The 23652-nt window shown below is 40.4% G+C and overlaps 3 protein-coding genes across 4 annotated transcripts; 2 read left to right on the top strand and 1 right to left on the bottom strand.

Moving 5' to 3' along the window:
- The first annotated feature begins 506 nt into the window (after positions 1-506).
- On the top strand, positions 507-3082 carry LOC122640837 (protein RICE SALT SENSITIVE 3-like). 2 transcript variants are annotated; one of them, XM_043834090.1, is made up of 8 exons: positions 509-969; positions 1094-1144; positions 1266-1394; positions 1543-1648; positions 1803-1844; positions 1965-2021; positions 2192-2666; positions 2730-3082. In XM_043834090.1, the coding sequence occupies exons 1-8, from the start codon at positions 839-841 to the stop codon at positions 2990-2992; spliced, it is 1254 nt and encodes a 417-aa protein (XP_043690025.1). In that variant the 5' UTR covers positions 509-838; the 3' UTR covers positions 2993-3082. The 2 variants fall into 2 exon arrangements, with proteins under 2 accessions (XP_043690024.1, XP_043690025.1); XM_043834089.1 differs by having other exon boundaries at positions 507-969; positions 2192-3082.
- Positions 3083-7131: 4049 nt separating this feature from the next.
- LOC122638677 (S-norcoclaurine synthase 1-like) lies at positions 7132-8979 on the top strand. Its single transcript, XM_043831531.1, has 2 exons — positions 7132-7312; positions 8687-8979. The coding sequence occupies exons 1-2, from the start codon at positions 7132-7134 to the stop codon at positions 8977-8979; spliced, it is 474 nt and encodes a 157-aa protein (XP_043687466.1).
- Positions 8980-21761: 12782 nt separating this feature from the next.
- LOC122639591 (UDP-glycosyltransferase 90A1-like) lies at positions 21762-23224 on the bottom strand. The gene has a single exon (XM_043832459.1). The coding sequence runs from the start codon at positions 23203-23205 to the stop codon at positions 21766-21768; it is 1440 nt and encodes a 479-aa protein (XP_043688394.1). The 5' UTR covers positions 23206-23224; the 3' UTR covers positions 21762-21765.
- Between the last annotated feature and the right edge of the window lie 428 nt (positions 23225-23652).

The raw sequence follows: 23652 nt of genomic DNA, 5'->3' as shown, positions 1-23652 counted from the left end.
ACAAGTCAAGTTGGGAACCAAAAGGTCCAAAACCCATATTTCAAACCCAACTCATTGCCATCCATACATGGAAGCATGCCAACATAGTGACCTTTTGGCAAATGATAATCCTAAACATTTATCTCTTCTTAAGAAAGAGTAAAGAATTTGCCTTTTCAAGAGTTATAACCTGATTCTCTCTTAGCTTTAAATGTACCATCCATTTGTACTTTGTTTACAAATAGAAGCAATGGAAGCAGGCTCAAGCAGCAACTCATTAAGCCTAAACCAGCCAGACTAAAACCTGTATCAAAACTAAAAAGGGTATGACCGTAATTTGATCATTAGAACAACAAAAAAAAAATAGTCTTTCTTTTATCTCTTACTCTTCTCAGTCAGTTCCTCACAGTGCTTTGCAAGAAAGAGAGGATAAAGCTGTCCCCAGTGATTACTTTTTATGGTTAAATACAAACAGCAGAAGCATCACCTTTCTTTCACACACCCACACACACACGCACGCACGCACGCACGCTTATCTCCTCACTCACTCTCTGTTCTCTTACATAAACCCTTTTACCTTCTCCCCATCTGTGATTACCAAACCTGATTACTAGTGAGAAATACAAAAGGAGAGGTGGTTAAGATTTAAGACACAGTAACATAAAGAGAAAGAGAAAGAGAGTGGGAGATGCAGAAAGGGTCTTCTCCATTGCTAGGGATAGTGGAGTTTCTAAAGAAGATAAAAAAGCTCGGTTAGAGAAATTCACATATTTATATATATTGTTTGTATTGGCAGATAAAGAGAAAGAGAGTGAGCAGAAAAGGGGTTATTGTGTAGTGAAAGAGATCAAAAAAAGAGATGGTGGGCTCAGGAGCATCAGATAGGAGCAAAGAAGCGGTTGGGATGATGGCCCTTCACGAGGCCCTCAGGAGTGTCTGTCTCAATTCAGACTGGACTTACTCCGTCTTCTGGACCATTCGACCTCGCCCGTATGTAAACAACCCTCTGTCTGCTTTTTTTTTCCCCCCTTCTTCTGACTTGACTAAATTTTGTACTTGTAATCCTTCCATTTTTGGTTCCCTTACTTCAAATGGGTTTCTCTCTTGATTTTAGGAGAAGTAGAGGTGGTAATGGTTGCAAGGTTGGGGACGATAACGGCAGCTTGTGAGTACGCTTTTTCTTTACTCTTTGGCTTTCTGAAAAGCAGAGGATGATAAAAGACATGGATATTGATACCCAGATAGAGATTAGTTTTGTTTGATAAATGGGTTTTGTTCTTGTGCAGGATGTTGATGTGGGAAGATGGATTTTGCCGGGGAAGAGTTGCAGAGTGTCTGGAAGATATAGATGGGGAAGATCCAGTCAGGAAAGCTTTCAGCAAAATGTCCATTCAGTTGTATAATTATGGAGAAGGGTGGGTACTGGGTAGGTGTTTTTTATTTTATTTTATTTATTTTTCTGTAATTTCTGTATATTCCCCTTTATGAATTTACAATAAAGAGAGAAACAACTAGAATTGATCTAATTTGTCTGTGATTTGATTGCCTGAATGGTTTTACCAGGTTGATGGGAAAGGTCGCTTCTGATAAATGTCATAAATGGGTTTTCAAAGAACCTTCTGAATGTGAACCCAATATCTCAAACTATTGGCAGAGTTCTTTTGATGCTGTACGTATCTGTACCAGACTATAACACACGAAATTAATAGTCAGATAATCTAGAATTTGTATATGATTTCTTGCTCACATGGTTTCATCCTCTGCAATTGTTTAGACAAAGCTATCATATTTATTGATGATATTCTATCTTTCTGTCATTGCAGCTTCCTCCAGAATGGACTGATCAGTTTAACTCAGGCATTCAGGTAAGAATAGAATTGTTCATGCAACTGTTACTTGCTTTTGTGTTCCTTACATTTTTTTTTTTTCTAAATATTTTTGGTAATTTTGGTTAATTTTCCTCACTTTTTCATTTTGTTGAACAGACTATAGCTGTGATTCAAGCTGGCCATGGCCTTCTACAATTGGGTTCCTGCAAGATTGTGAGTTTCCTTCACTCTTATTTTATATTCCATCTAGGAGAAAAATAGGAAAAATCTTATTTTCCCCCTTTCCTCATGAATGTTCCTGCAAAAAGTTACTTTTTTTTTGGAACCCATTTAATCCTTGAAATAATGGAATTTACTGGAACATATATAATATCTATCCTCAGATACCAGAAGACTTGCACTTTGTGCTGAGAATGAGGCATACCTTTGAATCTCTTGGTTATCAGTCTGGCTACTACCTCTCCCAGCTCTTCTCTGCTAACAGGAATACTTCCCCTTCTGCTCCTTCAAAGCAATCACTTGCCCCAAGCCGTCCTCCGGCTCCCATCTTTAATTGGAGCCAAAGGTCACTCCCTTCTGCTACTTCTGCAGTTGCTTCTTCCAATTTCCAAAACTCTCCTCGACTTGGATTGCCACAGACTAAAGATGAAACCCATATGTTTCTCCTTCCACATTCATCTGAAACCCAAATGGAGGACATGAACATGATGGCTGATCATGAATCTGATATAAAATGGCCAAATGGACTATCCTTCTTCAATGCTCTCACCGGACGAACTGACGATGCAAAGCTTCTCTTCGGCGCGGAGGGCTTAGGAAACAAATCAAACCAACAACATCATCAACTTGTACTAGGGGGTAAGAATTCTAACTCTGCTTTAAATCTTTCTGGAAAACCTGATGAGTCTAAGGCCCTCTCAGAAACTTCATATTTACAGAATCAGCATGGGAGGAGAAGTGATAATACAGGTGTCTCGAGTCCCAGCGAATACTTGAGCTTGGAAAGCCATTCAAACAATGTCAGGAAGATGGAAAACAAGTTCAAGAGGAGCTTCACTATGCCTGCAAGAATGGGGTCATCATCTTCATCCATTTCTCTTGATCACCATTTGCCTAATCCAGTGGACTACAGGAGCTCTGAAGCTGGAATTTACTCTGATATACTGGACACCTTCTTAGAATGATTTTAGATGGTTTTGTATGGTAGAGGTCAGGAGTAAGAAGTTGTACTTGACACTGTATTTGGCTCTTTTCTACTGGTCATGTTCCTCTTACTTGTTTTGATGCCCATTACTTCTCTTCTTTGCATTGATTCAGATTTCTTCTTTGCCTTGATCATTCATACATATTTTTCCTTGAATGTTGTTATGATCATGGCATCAAGCTTGAAAAAAGTCACTGATTTATTGTGACAAGTTTACCAAGTTTGAGAATCGATTCACCTAGGATTTTAAGTTCGTGTTTGTTTTCACTCAACAGCATCCGAGAATGATAATCCCTGCAATATATTATAGGGAAGAAGAACGCTGACAGGTGGTGTAGCCCCTGCCCAAGCACTGGCCAATGAGGGGATGTTGGGGGGATTTTTAATTTTGTAGGGGTGGGGTCATTTCAAGGGGGCTGTGTCTGGGCATAGGGCTCGGGCCACGTGGCCAGACAGCGTTCTATCTGGATGCTAATTTTGGGGTCCATATCACCTTGAACCGGGGATGGTTTTGTATTATAGAAGATGATATCCAAACTTTAGTTCTGGTCGGAAAATAAGTGGAACATCAAGAGCCATGTAGTTTGGTCCAGTTCAAGTTCAGTGTTCGAGTCGTGGTATATCACCATCCTTGATTTGAAAAGTAAGAACTGTGCCACCTTGGACCGGTTTCAAACAGTACTAAACTATGAGTGTGTATACCTAAACCTTGGCAATTGGAAAGAACTAGGTCAGATTCATGGCGAATGATTGTCCGTCCTACCGGCTGGTCTCGAGAGAGGTTAGTTGATCTATGATTTATGTTTCATGTTTCGTTCTCATGTCGATTGTTTCGAGAGAGATTCATGTTTCGTTTTCATTTCATTTGTTTAGAGAGAGAGAGAGAGAGAGAGAGATGCCAAGGTTTTAGGTCTTGTTTTCACACCTTGTTTGACTAGGCCACGAAATCGAGTTCTATCGAGATCTCGGCGAGTTGATGTATTTTTCCCTGTCTCAACTTAATGTTGGGTTTAGGTCCTGAAATTTGACATACATCATATTTTAGGCTTTCTAAACACAAAGGAAATATTAGTTTTTATAAGTTCAAACTCAAAATGGTACTTGACTTCGGACTCTAGGTTGGTAGTCTACAGCATGGGTGAGTTCTACCCTAGGCTATTTTATACAATATTTAGAAAACATATAATCAAAGTAGAGGTGTAAAACAACTTAATTAAGAATTAGGAATTAAAAAACACCAAACTATAAACCATTTACGAATTAGGCATCATATTCATATTTATACATGGTGATCGTTTGATGATTTGTTAATAATTGTTAGAAACTTGAAAAGAGGCATAGCTTATTAAACAAGTACAACTGTGTAACAAGTCATACCATTTGAGAGTAGCTAATACTGCAACGAGTGATAGGCCGGATCATCAGAATGACCACGTTGCTGTTGAATCTAGCTTTGCTTTTCTTTTTATTTACCTAAAACTGTTCTTGAGATGCAACGCAACTCTCTCTCTTGATGTTGAAGTTTCTATTTTGAATCTCTAAATTTTAATCTTCAGTTAAGTTGAGATTTGTCAAAAGAAAAAAAATACCAAAACCCTCACCTCCAAGTGTTTTTTCTTCACAGTAGAGTGGGAGAGGTGAGATTTTGAGTTGAGGTCGAAATCTCATGGAGAGGGTGTCTTTTAATAGCTTGGTTTGATCCCGTGTCGAACTGAGATCGAGATATACTATGAGATCTTGGTGAGATAGCGATATCTTATACAAATCCTGTATCGCCTACCGTCTCGTCTTGAGACTTCATGAAACCAAGATATTTTTGAGATTTTGTACTATGGGGAGGGCCAGAGCTGGAGAGGAGGGAGATGAAGAGGGAGAGGGGGGAGCGAGTGCCATAGGAAGAGAATGAACGGGAGTGGGAGCAAGAGGGAAAGGGGTAGCCAGAGTAGAATGGAGGGGGGGGGGGGGGGCAGAGACTGAGCTGAAGCCTGAGAGGGAGAGGGGAGCTTCCTTATAAGGGAAGTTTTCTTATGCAAAGTATATTAACAAACTAATACAGGAATAATCTCTGAGATACATTTCTTAGTAGGATTTAGAGTTCCCTAAAACAGAGAAAGTTTCCTGAAAACGAACCAGAGAGAGAGAGAGACAGGGGTAATTTTTTTGGTATAAAAAATAAAGATGATGTGACAATCTATTAGAAGCACAATTTTGATTTTTTTCTTATTTTAGTCTAGTCTAAAGTCTAAACTCCCTAGTCCATCGGGTCTAAGGATTTTTCTAGTATTGAGCAGTTATATATGCCTCGTGGAAAAATGATGTCGGATATCTGACTTAGATCTGACTTTGAATATTTACGGGTTGATTTGGATAGCGTGTGTTAAATTTCAAGTCCAATATCAATCATATACCCTATGTTATAGCATACTCTCTTATGTATAGCCAAACACCTCTGAGGGTGCCTTTTAGTAGCTTGGTTTGGTCTCGCATTGAACCGAGATCAAAATATACCACGAGATTGTACACAAATTCTGTATCACCTACTGTCTCATCTCAAGACTTCATGAAATCGAGATATTTGCAAGATGTTATACTATGAGGAGGGTCAGAGTTGGAGAGGGGGAGGAAGATGAGGAGGGAGAGGGGGGATGCCAGAGGAGGAGAGTGAATGGGAGTGGGAGCAAGAGAGGGAGAGCTAGCCAGAGTGGAAAAAGGGAGGGGGGGGGGGGGGAGTGAGCTGGAGCCTGAGAGGGGAGCTTCCTTATAAGGTAAGTTTCTTATACAAAGTATATTAATAAGCTAATAATGGGATAATCTCTAAGATACATTTCTTAGTAGGATTTAGAGTTCCCTAAAACAGAGTGAGTTTTCTAAAAATGAGAGAGAGAGAGAGAGAGAGAGGTAATTTTTTGGATCATTATCCTTTCAGGTTCCCTGCCCGGTATAGTTGTCCGATTCCTTTCATAGGGGACAGAAATGATGACCTAACCCTCTGCCCGAATACACTGCTCGAGTGGGATTAAGTAGTCATTTCTGCCCCCTACGAGAGGAACCGGTAGTTGTCCGATTCCTCTCATAGGGGGCAGAAATGATGACCTAACCCTCTGCCCGAACACACTGCTCGAGTGGGGTTAAGTAGTCATTTCTGCCCCCTACGAGAGGAACCGGACAACGGTACCAAGCAACGAACCTAAGAGAAAAAAATTTTAAATTTTTTGGTATAAAAAACTTAAGATGACGTGACAATGAATTGGAAGCATAATTTTGATTTTTTTTTTCTTATTTTAGTAAAAGACTCCCTAGTCCATCGGGTCCAAGAATTTTCTAGTATTGAGCAATTATATATGCCTTGTGGAAAAATGATGTCGGAGATCTGACTTTGAATATTTTCGGGTTGATCCGGATAGCATGTTTGTTAAATTTCAACTCCAAATTCAATCATATACACTGTGTTATAGCAGACACTCTCATGTCTGTCCAAATACCTTTGTTGTTATGTACTCTTTTGATAGTTTTAGATATTGTTACTGCTTTCATTTGTCACTTGGACAAATTCTATTTGAATTGAAACTCAACATGTGAGCAGGAAACCTTAAAAACTATCCGTCCATAAAATTTCAGCCTCATCTAACCTACCATGTGGGAGATACGGATATATAGACCCGCTAGGAATTATTTCTTAGCCACCAATCCCTAAAAACATGTGATATTTTTTTTCCTTTTCTTATTTCATTTATGAGAAAATTCTAAAGATAGACTGGATTAAATGCACATATAGACAAAGATTCAAATCTTCCAAATCAATGGTTCATTGGGTTGGAAAAAAACGCCACAATCAATGGTTCAGTCAATCCGGGCAGGGCTGCATGTGCAACGCCAGAGGTGAGGCAGTGTGCATTTACCACCTTACCCCTACCCAAATGTTTTAACCGAACAAGGGTAAGACGATCAATACGCACTACCTCACCTCTGGCGCTGCACATGCAGTCCAGCTGCCCGGATTGACAGGATCTTCTTCACGAGCGGGCACTACCCCTAATCTCTCTCTCTCACCTTATAAATAACTTTGGTTTACCTTTGGGACCTTCCTTACATCTCAAATTTGAAGAGCTTAAGAAAAAAATGCGTGGGAGACTATCATACGAGCTGGACGTAGGCGCTTCTGCTGAAGAAGTGTGGAAGATATATAGTTCACCAGAGTTGCCAACTATTCTTGCTAAAATCTACCCTGGTGTTACTGAAAAGATTGAAATGAATGGCAATGGGGGTGCCGGCACTACCATACATATCGTGCTTGCTCAAGGTAACACAACTTCTCATATATGTATATTCTGATTATTTGCACGTTTCTGTTATCTTTATTATTACAAGTGAATGGAGAAACTCTCATGGTATTATCTACAGATCTGCTTGCTAGTGAAGTGATGGATCTGACCAGAGATTAGGGTTTTAAAATCCGGAATCAGGTTGGATTGGCCGAAACCCTAAGAAGCTGTATGGAGAGGCCAATTCCAAGAGGCTTGAATTGGGATCGGGTTCATTCGGAACGGCTGATTCGCCCTATACGATTCTGTTTTTTCAAAACCCTACCCAAGATTGTATTCTCCCCCAGGCATAGGCCTCTGATCTAGGAGCATGGTTTGAGGAATCGGTATTGAATTGGCCAGTCTGGCCGATTTGTATAGGTATCGGTGAAGATTGATATTGATCCCTAACCGTAGATCGGTATGGACGAGTAAACATGAGAAAAAAACTATTTTGTAATGAAAACAGAGCCGATCTAGACCAATACGGTCGATCCAGATACCGACACCCTGATACCGATTATTGAAACCTTGTTTAGGGGTGGTAATCGGTTTGTTCGGGTTGTCTATTAAGGTTGAATCAGTTTCAGTGTGGAAATGGTGAATGCGAAACCAAACCAATAAGGAAAGTTCGGTTAGCAGTATCCTTTTAACTTCGACGGTGAAATATTCACATGCTTAACCAAAGGTCATGGGTTCAAGGCTTAGTAGAGGGGAAGTGAGCGAAAAAAGAATGTTCAGTTCGGTTTGAGTTTCAGGTTCATATTGGTTTGTTATTGGATCGATTTGGGTTTGGCTTAACATGTATATTTATACAAAATAATGGGAAATCTAATTTTTTAATGATTTTGAGCCTGTTATTGGTTTCTTATCAGGGTGTATCGGTTTGGTTTGGTTTCTGGTCCAGGTTTTCAGTTCGGTGTCAGGTTCTTCCGATTTTCGGCGAGGTTCAGTTTCGGGGTTGCAATACCTGAATCCAAAGGCGGCCTTATTGGGAATAAGGCCTCCGCTTGGTTTGGACTGGACCATTTCGATTTGGATCGGGTCGATCCCAAATTTGACACCCTAGTCTGATCCTAGAACACAAAAGCCCAATTCCCAACCTTCAGCGGGCTACCTTGTGAGCCCATTTTGGCAGTCTATAGGTCATAGAAAGCCCAACATTGACCCAAAACTTTGGATTGCAATGGTGTGGACTAAAGTAGTTACCCACCCTACGCCTTTGCCTCTGGTTTGGGTATGGTAAGGATTTGTTGGGTTGGTCAGGTGAGGTTATTCCACCAGGTACCCACCCTGAACAACCCCATCTTGAGAATTGAAGTACAATAATAACATTAATTATTTGCTTCCATTAATGTTGATGATGATAATAGGGTTACCAGAGCCACGCAGCTGGAAGGAGGTATTTGTGAAGATAGACAACCAGGAACGTCTGAGAGTTGTGAAACAAATTGAAGGTGGATATCTTGATATGGGTTTTGATTCATTTGAGTATTACTTCAAAATTATTGAGAAAGATGAACATTCATGCATCATTAGATCAACCATGGCTTTCGAGATTGATGACAAGTTAGAAGGAAAGGCTTTTCTTGTCAATGGTAATTTGATGTGGGGAATGGCAAAAGCAATTGCAAGCTATGTTGTGGAGAATGTTGGGAAAACCTAAGAAGTCTATAACATATTTGAATATTCTTTTCTTATATGGGAAGGGGCTTCGTCTGGTTAAACTTTTATTACCAATAATGTTATTGAAATAAATGTATGTTAATTAAAGTCCGTGTATATACTATGGGAGAATGTTCTCTGTGTCGCAGTGCAGCCTGCGCCCAGGCACATGGGCAGCCTATGCAGGGGGGCAGGTTGGTCATTGTGCCCACCCCCATGTGTCTGGGCGTAGGCTGTGCTGCGGCACAAAGAACAGCGCCCCTTATATAGCATAGTTGGAAAATCAGGTTTTTTTATTTAACTCGCTTTTTACAAAACCTGGTGACTCAGCTTGGTCAAACCAGGTCAGATCGAATCATTTTTTTTTAAGTACAATAAATAGTTGTCCCATCCACAAACTCAAAGCTTTTACCAAAAAAATAAATAAAATCCACAAACTCAAAGCAAATGCATCAAAACAAGCAAAATTGTACCTTAAGTTTCCAGATTGAGAGAGAGAGAGTTGCAATGGGAAGTTGAGGGGTTGTGGAGAAGTAGAGGTGTTAAAAAAACACAGCCATCCCGACTTAACCCGCCCTGAGCTCGGACAGGGTTGGGCTAGGCCTGGGGATAAGGGAAGGTCAGGCTGGATTTCACAATTGCTAGGCCTTGACAGGACCGGGTCGGGCCTAGGTTGAGGCCTTGGCCCTTGCAGGACCAGCCCAACCCTATATTAATGTATTATATAATATATAATATTTATTAGATATATATTAATATAGTACATTAATATATTATATAACACATCATAAAGTGGGTTGGGGCGTTGCTAAGTGGGTTTTGATATACATTAATATGTATAAAGTGGGCTGAGGCTTTGTTAAGTGGGTTGTGATGCCATGATGGGCTTTGTTAATTTCACTATTCAATGGGCCATTAGAGCCAATTCGGGTGTGCCGTGCTTGGGAAAACCTTGCTAGGGTCGAGTTGGGTTGAGGGTATACTTGGCCTTGATAGGGTAGGGCTGGGCTTGGGGTTAGGTTAAGGCTCCTAGAGTTGGGCTAGGGTTAAGGCCAAGCCTGGCCCATTGACACCCCTACGGAGAAGGGAGTCAAGGGACCTGAGGAGTATTTGTTTGGTCTTCACTGTTTTTCATGTATGTTTAAGTTTTAGTTTTACATTTATTAGGTATTATCTATTACATTATTGATGTATTCCCTCAATAGTCATCTACTTAAGTGGTCATTTATGTATTTTAAAAATTGACACGACTCAACTAGTTAACAGTGATTCGGGTAAAAAACCGAGTCTTACTTGACTTGGACGATTCATCACTGAGTCGTGTTATTTTTCACCCTGGCCAAGTCTATGGGACTCTTGACTAGGTTTCCCAAAATTTTGACTCGACTCGAGTGACTCGGCCAAGTCAAAACCTAGTTTTCCAACTATGCTATATAGTGCATTTTGTTGGGGCGATTGCATAAACGTGAGAAAGAAATTGGGATATTTGCCGAAAATTGGGTTTTTTCTAGGGGTGTAAGTTTGGCCCTGTCGGCTCGAGCCCGCCCTGAACCCGTATAAGGCCTGGGCTGGATTTTTCAACCTTGAGGGCTGGTTAAGGTTTAAATTTTCAGGCGCTGGGTCAGGGTCGGGTTGGGCCAGGGTTGAGGCCTCGGGCTAAGCCTAGCCCGGCCTGACCCTTTGGTAGAACTCTATGTTAGGTTATGCTTTACAATATATTGTTTACATTTTGCGATATTTTTGTTTAGTATCTACTTATTTATTGGTTTTCCAAAAAAAAGGCTAATTATAATTATCTATTGAATGAAAAGATTTACAATTTTAAGATTGGGCTAAGTTTTTATTCGAAAGAAAAATCTAATAGTCAATTGAGTATGAAACTAACCAATACCCAATCACATGTGTCGCATGTTTTTAATGCATAGAACGATGTAAATGGCAAAAAAGCAGGGCAAGTCAGGGCCCACAAGGCCCTTGCAAAAAATAAAGGTAAAGCAGGGCCAACCCGGCCAGATTAGGGCCAATCAGGGCCTGGATGGGTTGGGCTGAGATTGGCAGGGTTAGGCCTAGGTTGAGATATCTCAGCCTGACTTAGGGCCCAGTTGGGCTTGGGTTGAGCTAAGAGGACTCAAGGTTTGGCTAGGGTTTTAAAAAACCCGATCCAACCCGACTCTGTTTCACCCCTAGTTTTGTCATTTTACATATTCCACCTCCTCTACACCTTTGGACAAAAAAAATCCTCTCCATTTCCCTAAAAGTGCAGTTCGGGGCTGAGAGCTCAACACCTGACAAGTGCGACATCCAACGGTGGCGAGCTCGAGAAGAAAGAGAAAAAAGAAAAGGGACTCAATCAACCTCGGACCATTGGTTGTCACGTTTGTCAGGTGTCGACCTCTCAACCCCGAACTGCACCCCAATCGGTAATCAAGGTGTAAGAGTTTGAGCTTGAGTGGTAAGCTTTCCCTTATCGTCTTATGCGATGGGATTATGTTTGTATTTATATTTATAATTCACAATACAAATCAGTTACAAGAGAAGGAGTTTCAGATGGACTTAAACTCCGGCTATTTTGATGGAGTGAAACTACCCTGAACGGATACATTATCTGTGGATCTATTCAGGTGAGAATTCAAACTTTTAAAATTCAAATTACAGTTTGCATTTTCGATAACACAAGGAATTGGAGAGGATTTTAATCCAACCTTTGGATCCACAATCTTGGAATCAATTCTCCATTCCTAGATTTTAGCACATTTTAAATGTTTTGCTCACCCTTGGGGTTGCATTTGCATATATACCACTAAATGGACCGAGTTATATATCATTTGAGTCGATTGAAATTTAGGGTTTAATATAAAGAGAAAGGGCAAGAGATCGCTATCTGGGCGTGTAGCCCTTGACCAACGCTATGGCCAATGATAACGTGCACACAGACATCAATATGGATGAGATTTTCGATTTCATAGGGGAGTAACAATAACTTCACGCATTCCTAAGTCGGTGCACAAGAGTTACAAGATCGGCTAGCATTCTTTTTCTCAAAAATGAAAGGGCATGAGATGCAATTCGGCTGGCAAAAATTGTTTATGTTTCAGTCCTGAAACTTCACTTTTTTTTTTTTTGGTAAAGAAGAGTTTATTGGTGGGAAAGACACAAGGCTTCACTTACACAAAGATTGTGGAGCCAAGGAGTGAAATGTGGCAAAACAGTCTCCTCCCCTAGAGACAGGGCCTTTCGAGCCAGATTGTGAGCTAAACAGTTCACTTCTCTGGGTATAAACACAAAACTACATTCAGAGAATTTAGAGGCCAAGTAGTGGATATCTTGCAAAACATGCTCCAAGTGTGCTAGGAAGGTCAAGGATTGATCATGAAGAAATCCTATAATCTCTTGGCAGTCCGATTCAATCTGAACTTTGGGAAGACTGTGTTGTAGAGAGTGCTACAGTCCAAGCCTGATAGAGAGAGCTTCGCCAAGGTTGACTTCTTCAAAGAAGACAGGAGATGAGACTGCGAACTGTTGGGCGCCAGTGGAGGACCTGGCAATCACTCCCAAACCACCTTTAGATAGGTCCTCTTGGAAGGAGGCATCGCAGTTAATTTTGTAAATCCCCGAAGGTGGAGGCTCCTAGTGAGTAGGCTTGTTTGAGGGCTGCTGAGGCGTCGAAGGAAGAGACTTACTGGCAGTGGTGAACTCTTCAAAAGCCCATTGAGCTTGAAGGAAGACTTCCTCAGGTTTTCAATTCTTTTGATTGAAGCAAAGGTCGTTCCTAACTATCCAGAGGAACCAGCAGAGGAAGAAACTGAGACTCAGGGAATCAGCTTTGACATTTTTGTCTAGAAAGGCCATTTGGTTCCAACCTTTCAACCAATTTGACAACTTGGGGCTAACTTGAGAATGGACCATGTAAGAGAGTTGGCTTCCAAACCAGACTACCCTGGCGAAGGGACAGTCGAGGAAGATATGATCAGAAGTTTCTATTGCTTCCCCACATCGACTACAAGCAGGATCTACCTTGATATTTCGATGGGCCAAGTCCGAGGCTGTTGGAAGGCCTTGAGCACAGGTGCGCCACATCAGAGATTTAATCTTTGGCCAGGTCTTGCAATGCCAAATGGATTTCCAAACTTTAGGAGTGATAGCAGCCCACTCTCTAAGTCTAGAGTTTACAGCTTGGCGAGCTTGGAGGTGGTTCCTGTGATTAATGAGAAGGTGATAGGCTGACTTTACTGAAAAGTTCCCAGCTTTATTCCCGCCCCAAATTTGTTAATCATCTCTGGATATTAAACTGAGGGGGATTTTGAGAATTTCCTTCTTGTCGGCTGGAGTGAACCACGCATTAAGGATGTCTTGTTTCCATTTTCGATTTCCATGATCAATAAGCTTAGCAACAGTTGAGAGATTGCACCCAGGAGGTTTTGAGGACTGGACTTTGAAGTCAGCAGTGGTGGGAACCCAATTATCCCCCCAGATTCGAACCCTTGCGCCATTGCCAATTTGCCACAAGAGTCTCATTTGAAGCACTTTCCAGCCTTCCATCAGACTTTTCTAAGCCCAAGATGCCTGATTGCCAAGGTTGGCCTCAATGAAATTAGTGGTTGGGAAGTAGATGGCTTTAAGGAAACTGGCCCATAGAGATGAAGGGTTGGACCATAAGCGCCAAGCAGCTTTGGCTAGTAAGGCTTTGTTCTGGAGATGAGGCTCACGAAATCCTAGGCCTCCTTTCTCTTTCGATTGAGTGAGGCGTGTCCTCCACGGGATGCGATGCTCCTTATCCTTCTGCCCCCAAAAGAACTTGATCACATCAGATCGAACTTTGTGGTGGTGAGAAGAAGGAAGAAGGAAGTGAGATCCAGCGTAGGTAGAGAGGGAGCTGGCCACTGCTTTCAACATCACTTCGCAACCTGCTGTTGACAAGAGATTCTGCTTCCAGCTAGTGATCTTACAACAAGTCTTATGGGTGATTTCCTCGAAAGCTTTCCGTTTATCGACCCCTATCACAGAGGGCAGGCCCAAGTACTTCCCTGGTCCATCACTGTAGGGAATTTTGAGAGTCCTCGAGAACCATCTCTTAACTCGAGGGTGGGTGTTTGGGCTAAAAGTAATGGTGGATTTTTTGTGGTTTATAGCTTGTCCACTAGCTCTGCAATAAACGTCCACAGACTTTTTGAGCTTATAAATAGCATCAAGCTTGACTTCAGAGAATAGAAGACTGTCATCGGCAAACAGTAGATGAGTTATAGGCTCTGTTCTGTTTCGGACCTTGATGCCCTTGATTCCCTTCTCAGCTTTAGCTTTATGCAAAAACGTACTTAGACCCTGGGTACAGAGAATGAAAAGGAAAGGGGAGAGTGGGTCACCCTGTCTTATGCCCCTTGAGGGTTTAATTTTTCCTCGTTCGCCACCATTCAGAAGCACCGCATAAGACACTGTAGTGATGGTTTCCATGACAAGCTGAACCCATTGAGGACTGAATCCCATTCTTAGCAGAATTCTTTCAATATAGATCCACTCTAGCCTATCAAAAGCCTTTTTCATATCCAATTTAATCCCCATTAGCTTTTTCTTCCCCTTTGTTCGCTTCCAGATGTAGTGATGGAGTTCGTGAGCCATAAAAATGTTGTCAGATATCAGGCGATCAGGAACGAAGGCTGCTTGAGAATCCAAGATCAGCAAGTGGAGGGAAGACTTCAATCTATTTGGAAGAATCTTTGAGATCACCTTGGACGCAACACCGCATAGGCTAATGGGCCTTAATTGATCAGCAGATTGAGGAGCTTGGACTTTGGGGATAAGGTAGAGCAGGGCTTCATTGAGTTAATGAGGCATCTTCCCTGTTACAAAGAATTCAGAGATAAAATTGTCGACCCTTCATCGTTCATGCGTCTTTGATTTTACAGTTTTTGTGTGGTGTTTCTAAGGTTTCCCAGCTCTTCTCTTTGTACTCTTCATTCTTTATTTTTAGGGAAAATATCATCCCCCTCCCCTCTAAGTTTGCCTAATATCAATCCAGTACCCAAGTTTTGAAAAATATTTTCCCCCTCCCCTACTTTATAAAGATTCTATCAACCGTACCCTAGGTGACTAACGCTGTTAAAATGGCATATGAAAAGACGTTATTATCCTTTTTCTCCCAAACAAGTTACAATAGGGGAAATAGAGAGAGAGAGAAGAAGGGGGAGAAAGAAGAAGGCGCCAGCAAGCATCTTCCGCCAGAAGTGCGACGAGGAGTGAACTCTGGCGACGGTGGAGCTGCTCTACCGATTAACCGGCGAGTTGCGTGGCCTTCGCTTCCCACGCGTTGACGGTTCCAATTCTTGTGAAGATCATATTGAAGATATCAGATAGGGCAAGGAGTACGCGGCAGGTGCTCTGCTGTCACTATGCTCGGTGTCAGAGCAGTTGCAGAGGGATGCAGTAGCATGCGGGGTGGTGACGCAGCTCTTGTTGTTGGTGCAGAGCGATTGCAAGGAGCGTGCCAAGCGCAAGGCACAGTTGCTGCTTAAGCTTCTCAGAGAATTGTGGTCCGATCATTCCATTGCCAATTCTGACTATTTTGGTGGCACAGATGTTGTTCTCTTTTGAGATTCTTCTTTCTTTTTTTTTTTTCTCTTGAAATTCTATCTCTAGACTCTCAACCTGTTTGGTTGAATGATTCATGCCCAACCAAAACGAAGGTCTACCCAGAAAGCAAAACGAAGGGATGAGAACGAGAAATTGAGTTTCAGATTATTGGTATATAGGCCAAGTGACAAACAGAACATCTTGTGTATATTTTTTCGATTTTGTATGTAAGAATTTTGTTCTTTTCATTTAGAATCAAGAATAGATTTTTCAATAGGATTAAAATTGAAAAAAAAAAAAAAAAAGAAATCTGAAATTCTATTATTCCATTAGAGATGATCATTGTTGTTCTATTGTTTCATATGATTACATCTGTTTAAGTTTCTTAGTTGGCACCAATGGAATAAGTTCTCTGCTTTGACTATCAATTTAAAAAGAAAGGCTTGACCATGACGATGGTGCTGGCGGAAGAAGACGAAGAAGAAGAAACGCAGATAGGAAGAAGAAGAAGAAGAAGAAACGGGGAGAGGAATAAGAGGCAAGAAGAAGATCTTGCGGTGGTGTTCGTCGTTTATGCTAAAGAGTTCAAGGAGATCTTTTTGATGTTGCAGGTGTGAGGCATGCGACGAAGAAGAAGAAGATACAGAAACCAAAAAAGGTTTTTGGGGAAAAAAAATAAAAAAAGGCATTTTGGATTGATGAGGGTAAAAATGGAATTAACTTAGATTAAGGGTAATTTGGGATTTTAAAAAAATTGGACATGCCCACGTCATCAGTTAATGGCCTTTTTCAATGGTTAGGGTACGGTTGATAGTAACTTTATAAAGTAGGGGAGGGAGAAGATATTTTTCAAAACTTAGGTACTGAATTGATATTAGGCAAACTTAGAGGGGAGGGGGATGATATTTTTCTTTATTTTTAATATAAATGATCTTTTAGCTAAAACAACAGAAGCTTTAGCACTCAAGATGTCTCTTCAATCTACGTTCTACGCCAGTTTGCATAATGTTATCATCCACTCCGACTGTTAGATGTTGATAGATTGGTTACCAATCTGATAGTTCAGTTCAACCTCCATCTTAGATTATCCACCACTATTGTCCAAAGTTATTCAGCTTCTTTCGGCCTAATTCGAGGTATGTTTTTTCTAACATGTATATATATCTATGACAATATTTTAGTGGGACAATTACTATCACTCCCCTACACTAAGTCTATATTTACTAAAACTCCCCTATCTTAAGCTTCTTTTCTAATACTCCCCTGCTTTTAAACTTTTACTTCTCCTTCTCCCCTCATATTTTTAAATATCTAAATTACCCGTCCTTTTCATTTGATAACCTGTTAATCTATTTATCCATTCTTAGTGAGTGGGTCAAAAGTTACTTTTACCAAACCAAGAAAAACACCAACCGATTAACAAATGAGCTGTGAGTAACCCTAATCAAGGTTTCTGGATGTCTTCTTTTCCTCATAACCTTCTCCATGTACAACCTTTTTTGCCTAATAAACCTTAATAATTTTCCTAACCCTTCATGTGTATTGTTGTTCTTTCAATTCTCCTATGTTTTTTTAAGCTTTCCTAGCCCTTCAAGTCACCTTGTATTGTCTTTTCTTTCTTCTATTCTATTTTGAAGCTTTCCTAGGGATTGACCACTTTATTCAATCTCTTATCTTACGCATGCAATTACATAGTCTAATCAAAAGAGGCAATTTTGGGTTTGACTAAGTCAATCTGTATTCTAATGTGTCATTTGTCTTTATTACATACCGTGGTTTTGAATTTCCTTCTCCTGTTTCTAATAATTTATTACGTTTACACGTACTCATTTGTCCTACTTTGGCAAATCTCTCTAGTTTATTTTTATAAATATTAAAAGGTAAAGAGAACACCACCCGATTGTGCAGCGCATGCGGCCCCTGAGTTCTGACACAAGGGTATGAGAAATGACCGCCATACCCTCTGGAATCTCAAAAATGACCATTGGTGTGACAGTCATTTTGCCTGACCCTATGTCAGTGCGCAAGGGTAACACATCGACATCCTCTACTTCCGCCTGCCCCTACTTACGTGTGTGCCCTACACACAACGAGGCGCACAAAGACTGTCTTACCCCCACTCGGGCAAGGCGCTAGGGTAGGGGTAAGGTGGTCTTTGTGCACCCTATTGTGTGTAGGGCGCACATGGCAGTAGGGGCAGGCGGAAGTAGAGGATCCGGACTCCAAGGGTAACGGGTCTAACAGGACTGGGTGGCGTTCTTTCTCCCATATTAAAACAATGGAAAATTAGAGATTTCCAACTTCATATTAATTTTGTTTACAATTAGAGTAAGTAGTTTTTTTAGGGCAAGAGTCTCTACTTGGTCGCATGGTCTCTACACAAGAGTCTAGGCCAATGGGTGAGCACACCTGGATATCTACCCAGGGCAGAGGCGACATCTCACGGTGCCCTGAGAGAGTGAGAGGGCGTAGAAAACACCACCAAGTAGAGATCTTTTTCCCTTTTTTATTGTATTATTCAACATAGTGTTTTGAATTTCTATTTATGATTTCATAATACTTAGTGTTATAATTTCTATATTACATTAATTCACTCAGCTATATGTAGACCATCTAAAATGATCTATTTTATCCTCAGTTTTATTCATTTTTTCTATGTCTCTCTTTTCAGTTTGAAAGTATTCCAGAATATCCATTTAGCCCTCAAGCAGTCAAGCCCACCATCATGAGATATCAAATATTTAATGTATGTTAAAGTAGTTTTTATTTCTAAAATTGACATTTTGAAACTTCTTTAAAGTGAAAAGAGAGGAAGAAAGGATGAGGGCAAAATCAATATTATAATTATCCATATGGCATCCAAAGAAAATGAATGAATGACGTGTAAATAAGAAGTTTAGCGCGTCTCCAGGGAGCCAGCACGCCCAGGGTGTTGTTAGCCGTTGGGTTGTGCTGCACACATCCCTAGGCATGCGCCGAGATGTATGCGGTACAGCTAAACCGTTGGATGCCCCCTGATAGCACCCTGGGCGTTGGGCTCCCTGGAGACTATCCTGATCCATAAATAAGACACTAGTTTAAGAAGTTGTGCTGTCATATGACATTTTCATGAAAATTTTAAGTAATATAAATGGTAAAAGCTACCTGACCTAATTACGAAAACAAAAAAAGAGGGTGGGCGATCGTTGGCAGGTTGTGCGGCCTTGCACTCAATATAGGGAAAGTGAAATAACCATCCTACCCCATGAGTTCATCTCGTTGGATGCTTGTGTATGGTTTCATTGGCCCCCACTTTGGCACAGGGACCACAAGACGTAGCAGCCTTCTTTTTCCCACACAAAAAATAAATAAAAATAAAATCATGGTCGATAGCATCGAACCCAATGTCTTCACAATTTTTTAAACATCAAAACTAGCAACCCTTACATATAGGCTGTGTTTGGTATGCATTCTTACAAAATACTGCCATAATGTTTACCAATAACGTTTAAACTCTGACTTATGTGAAATATATGCAACCAACATGAATTCAATGATGACATTTATTGTACTCAACGATTGTATGAAGTTGATAATACCTTCCATTGTTTTTCAATACCCTCTTTAATTATGCACAACATTTGAACCCCTCAATCAAAGGGTTCTCTCTCGACTATGGGTGAAGAAAAATTCAATCCTATACAATTAGTTATTTCAAATGAAAAAATATTTCATGCAAATTGCCTTAACATATCTCTTTCTATCATTATTTGTTAAGAAAAATCTAACTTAAGCATCGGAGAGTCCTAGGTTAGAACCACACCAATTCTTCTTCATCAATGACATCCTTTTGCAGATTGCAACACCCGAAAGACCCATCTGCGATTTCTTAACTCAACAGATATATCATTTTCTTTTAACTTTTGGATGTCTCTTTTCTTGGTCAGCATGTGAGTTATGACTTAAGACCACAGACTAGCGAATGGAAGTAACGGTTGTGGCCTATGCTTCATGCATGAAAATATTTATATCTCATAGGAAGACATATTTTACGGCCAACACTATAATGTAAAAGGTCTCCTCACATTTCCTTCTTGTCCGGCCAAGGGTGAATTGTTCCTTTTCTCTTCAAGGACAAGGCAATTAATATGGGACAAGGTCCTTCACACAGCCAACTAGGAAGGGTTTTTCAAAGGTTATTAATTTGTTAGGTGGGAAGTTGTGTAAGAATATTCCGATCTTTAATGTTTTTTTTTTTTTTTTTTTTTAATATTCCAATCTTTAACAATCATACATTATCTTATATATTATTATTTTCTATTTTATTTTAAGTTATATATTTATTTTGGGGGAAAAGATCCCCACCATGTCGGCACAAAATTGAAGTTGTATGTCCCCACCCATTTTACTTTTTCCCACCCATGGAAATCTCTTATAAACTCCTCTATTTGATGAGTTTTCTCGTAATACATCTCCTTCATCCGAAACTGTACACGAACATCAAAGGGAATCTTTCCCCATTTGTTATTATCAAAATTTTAAAGTAGAGGATTTTCTAAGCAAATGGTATGAAGGAGCACACCAATGAGATCCAACAGAACGATTTTATACATAAGAGAGTAAGAGATCATTTCATATGAAGAGGAGAGACATGAAGATAAAGGATGATAGTCAGGCGTATACTCTTCTGATAGCTCAAAGAATTTTTATACAAAATTTTAAATATTTCTTTGAGAAGTAGTTTTCTTTCCAAGAATGTGGCCTGCACCTACACTCTCATGTGTGTATCTCTCTCCTCTTCAAAACATGGGGGCACAGTTCATATGAGGAAAAGAGAGATAGACTCATGGTAGTACTAACGTAGGCTACACTCCCCTACAAAGATCGTTTTTTCAATTTTTTTTTTCCAACAGTGATTCCTTTTGTTATTGAAACATCAACACTCTGACGTGTGAGTAGAGTAATCATTCATCTAATTCTCCATTGGACTGCCTCTCTTTCCGCCTGGTTGAAGCTGTTCCTTGTGTTTCCATCCATCTATTTTTTTGTGCAATTAAAACCATCATTTTTTTTTTCTACCTTAAACAATTTAATAAGAAGAAGATTCCAAAATTGCAGCCGACATGGGCATCAAACATTTAAAAATATGGGTAGATTCATCTCAATGTGTGTCATGGGATATCACATCATTTTTTTTTTCTACCTTAAATTAAGTGTGTCAAAATGAAACTGAAACCATTTATCGAAATTGAACCGAGTTATTTACATCGAAATAGTAAAATCGTTTAATAAATGATATAACTTTGGTTTAAAAAATGAGATTGTTCAGTTAAATGGTTTAAATTGAATCAAATCATTTAAAAAATCGTTTCAATCGAAACAAATATTAGTAATATGTAATGGCAATAATTAAGCATTAATGGTAACAATTAGGGTTGTAAACGGATTGAATTTGGTTTGGATTTACTACTATCCGATTCTGATCCATTTACAAATTGACATATCCGTATCTGATCCGATATCCAACGAATAAAAAAAAGTTGAAAAACTCTATAAACCATTTAAAACAAATTTAATTGGAACCGTCTCTAAATGATTTTGGTTTCAATATATAATACCGATTATTAAACGGTTCGATTTTGGTTTTACTTAAAAAACCTACACCCGAACCAAACCATTTACACAGAAATAGAACCATTTAACACCCTTACCTCAAAAGTTATTCTTTTTTACTGTTATTGACTCTCTTATGGTTTCTAAAGTTAATAGAGATCATGCAATTATTGCTCATACATATCCTAACTATTCTCTGTCAACTATATTGAGAGCAGTTTAGTCCTACATCAGGTGTGTCTGTGTGGTGTGTATTCTGTATATCCGCCCTTTCACGGTACTACAAGTCGATTAACTTTCTGGATTTGTGTGATTACTCAGGCAAGACAAGGGCAGAAAGAATCGAAGAAGAGGATTCAAACTTCACAAGTCAGTAAATCTGAAATACCTGTGTCTGTCTTAGACATATATAAAATGTTCGCAACAATAATATAACAAAATTGTTGTTAACACAAAAGAAAAATAAAATAAAATAAAATAAAATATTAAATTGTTGCTAACCCACCTGGAAACTTCAGGCAAGCAAGCAACAATGAAGGTGGATCCAGTTCCTGAGTTTGAGCGTGGTAAGACAGTCATTACATGCCTCACCAACACAAAAGGATCCAAATTGGTCGGCACACACTTACAGTCACGGAAGTAAATGAGTTGGGTCCGTATTCCTGCAAGTCTCATCAATGAGCTGATCTAATGTACGCCAAGACGACCCACCTTCTTCCATGGCCTTCCTAGCAGCTTCCCCTACCTCCTTCACCTTCTTGCTCACCTTTTCCCCTTCTTCTCCCTCCATCAACTCTCTCACCATCTTCTCCACAATCTCTGCACCCACAAACCCACGAACCGACCCGTTACTTCCTAAAATTCTCAATCCCACGCCCAGCTCTTCCGCCACCATTCGAGCGTTCAAATGCTGTTCCGCCATCATCGGCCATGCCAAGATCGGAACCGCCGTACATATACCCTCCAACGCCGAGTTCCAACCACAATGACTCATAAACCCCTTCACACTCTCATGCCCTAATATCTCCACCTGATCCACCCACTCCCTCACCACCAATCCTCTCCCCTTCACCTTCTCCTCCAACTCTTCCAACCCTTCACTTCCCTTCGATCTTACCACCCACAAGAAACTCACTTCCGACCTCTCCAACCCAGCTGCCATCTCTCTTAGCTGCTCCTTCGTGATCTCTGCCTGAGACCCAAACGCTACATACAGAACAGACCGGCCCTCGACCGATTTCTGGTCAAGCCATTTGATCCAATCGGGTTTGGGGTTGGATTTCTCCGCTGCCTGGTCGTACTTCGTTTTTTCCACCAAGCCAAAGGGTCCCACACACCAGGCCTTAGGAACGAACTCACGATTCCAATAGTCCAAGAAAGCAGGCTCGAGCTCGTAGAAGCTGTTGACCACGAGTCCTTGACTTTTAGACGTAGCTATCCCTGTTTCCACTATAAATTCGAAGTGTGGGCCCTGGGGATTGGAATCGTTCATGGGTGACTCGAAATCGTTTAAGGTGAGCTTGACCGATGGGAAACCAGGCACGGTGAAGGGCTCGTCAAGACCGAGTTTTAGATGGGAACGATTCCTGCCGAGGATTCGGCAGAGAGTCATGACGTAGTTGTTCATGCCGTAGAAGACAAGTCTTGGAATGGAAAATTTCTCAGCGGATTTCTGAGTCCAAAATAAGAAGCCATCGGAGATTATGCAGTTGACACCACCGGAGATAGAGAGGTTGTTGAGGGCTTTCTCGAAGTCTGGTTGCATCAGTTTGGTGGCGTTAGCGAAAGGGATGAAGAGAGACATGGAAGGGAATTGATCGGTGCTCTCGATACCCGGTGGGAGCTCCGGGATGTTTGTTGGAAAATCTAGTTCGATGACTGAGACATTGGGTTGTGTATCGGATAGAGATTGACGGATGAAAGGAGAGTTTGCATGGGTGGTGAAGATGGTGATGGTGATTCCGCGGCGGAGTAGGAGGAGGCGTGCGATTTGGAGCATCGGAATTGTGTGGCCTTTTGACATGAATGGAAATAGCACTATATGAACTGATGAATTCAAATCAGAACCCATCTTCTTCTTCTTCTTCTTCTTCTTCCCTTTCGAGTCTCTTCTCTTCTCTGCTAAATATATTCTCCTCGTTCATGCATACGTAGCCCATTTGAATTACCAATGGGAGTATAGAATTTCATAATTTACTTAGTTATCACCATACACGTGGTCATCATGGATTGTATAGACGGATACACATGGGGATGAGCTTCAATAATTAAGAGGACTAAGTCTCATTAATGTTTATTAAAAAAAAATGGTCTCATTAAATTAAAAAAAGGAAAAGGTTTTATGCACGGCACGGTCATGTCCCCTCTCACAAAGAGTTGGAAAAATCATAAATCTTCAATTTCCACCCACTCACATATGCAGCTTACACAACCGTGTATGAAAACATTCATCTTAAAAAAATATATTTGTATAACCTATAAATAAATTAGCATTAATTCATGAAAAATATTAGAAATA

This window comes from Telopea speciosissima, chromosome 9 (genome assembly GCF_018873765.1).
Source record: "Telopea speciosissima isolate NSW1024214 ecotype Mountain lineage chromosome 9, Tspe_v1, whole genome shotgun sequence".
Classification (NCBI taxonomy): Eukaryota; Viridiplantae; Streptophyta; class Magnoliopsida; order Proteales; family Proteaceae; genus Telopea; species Telopea speciosissima.
Note: the sequence above shows the minus strand (reverse complement) of the source record. Positions and strands in the feature narration are given on the sequence as shown.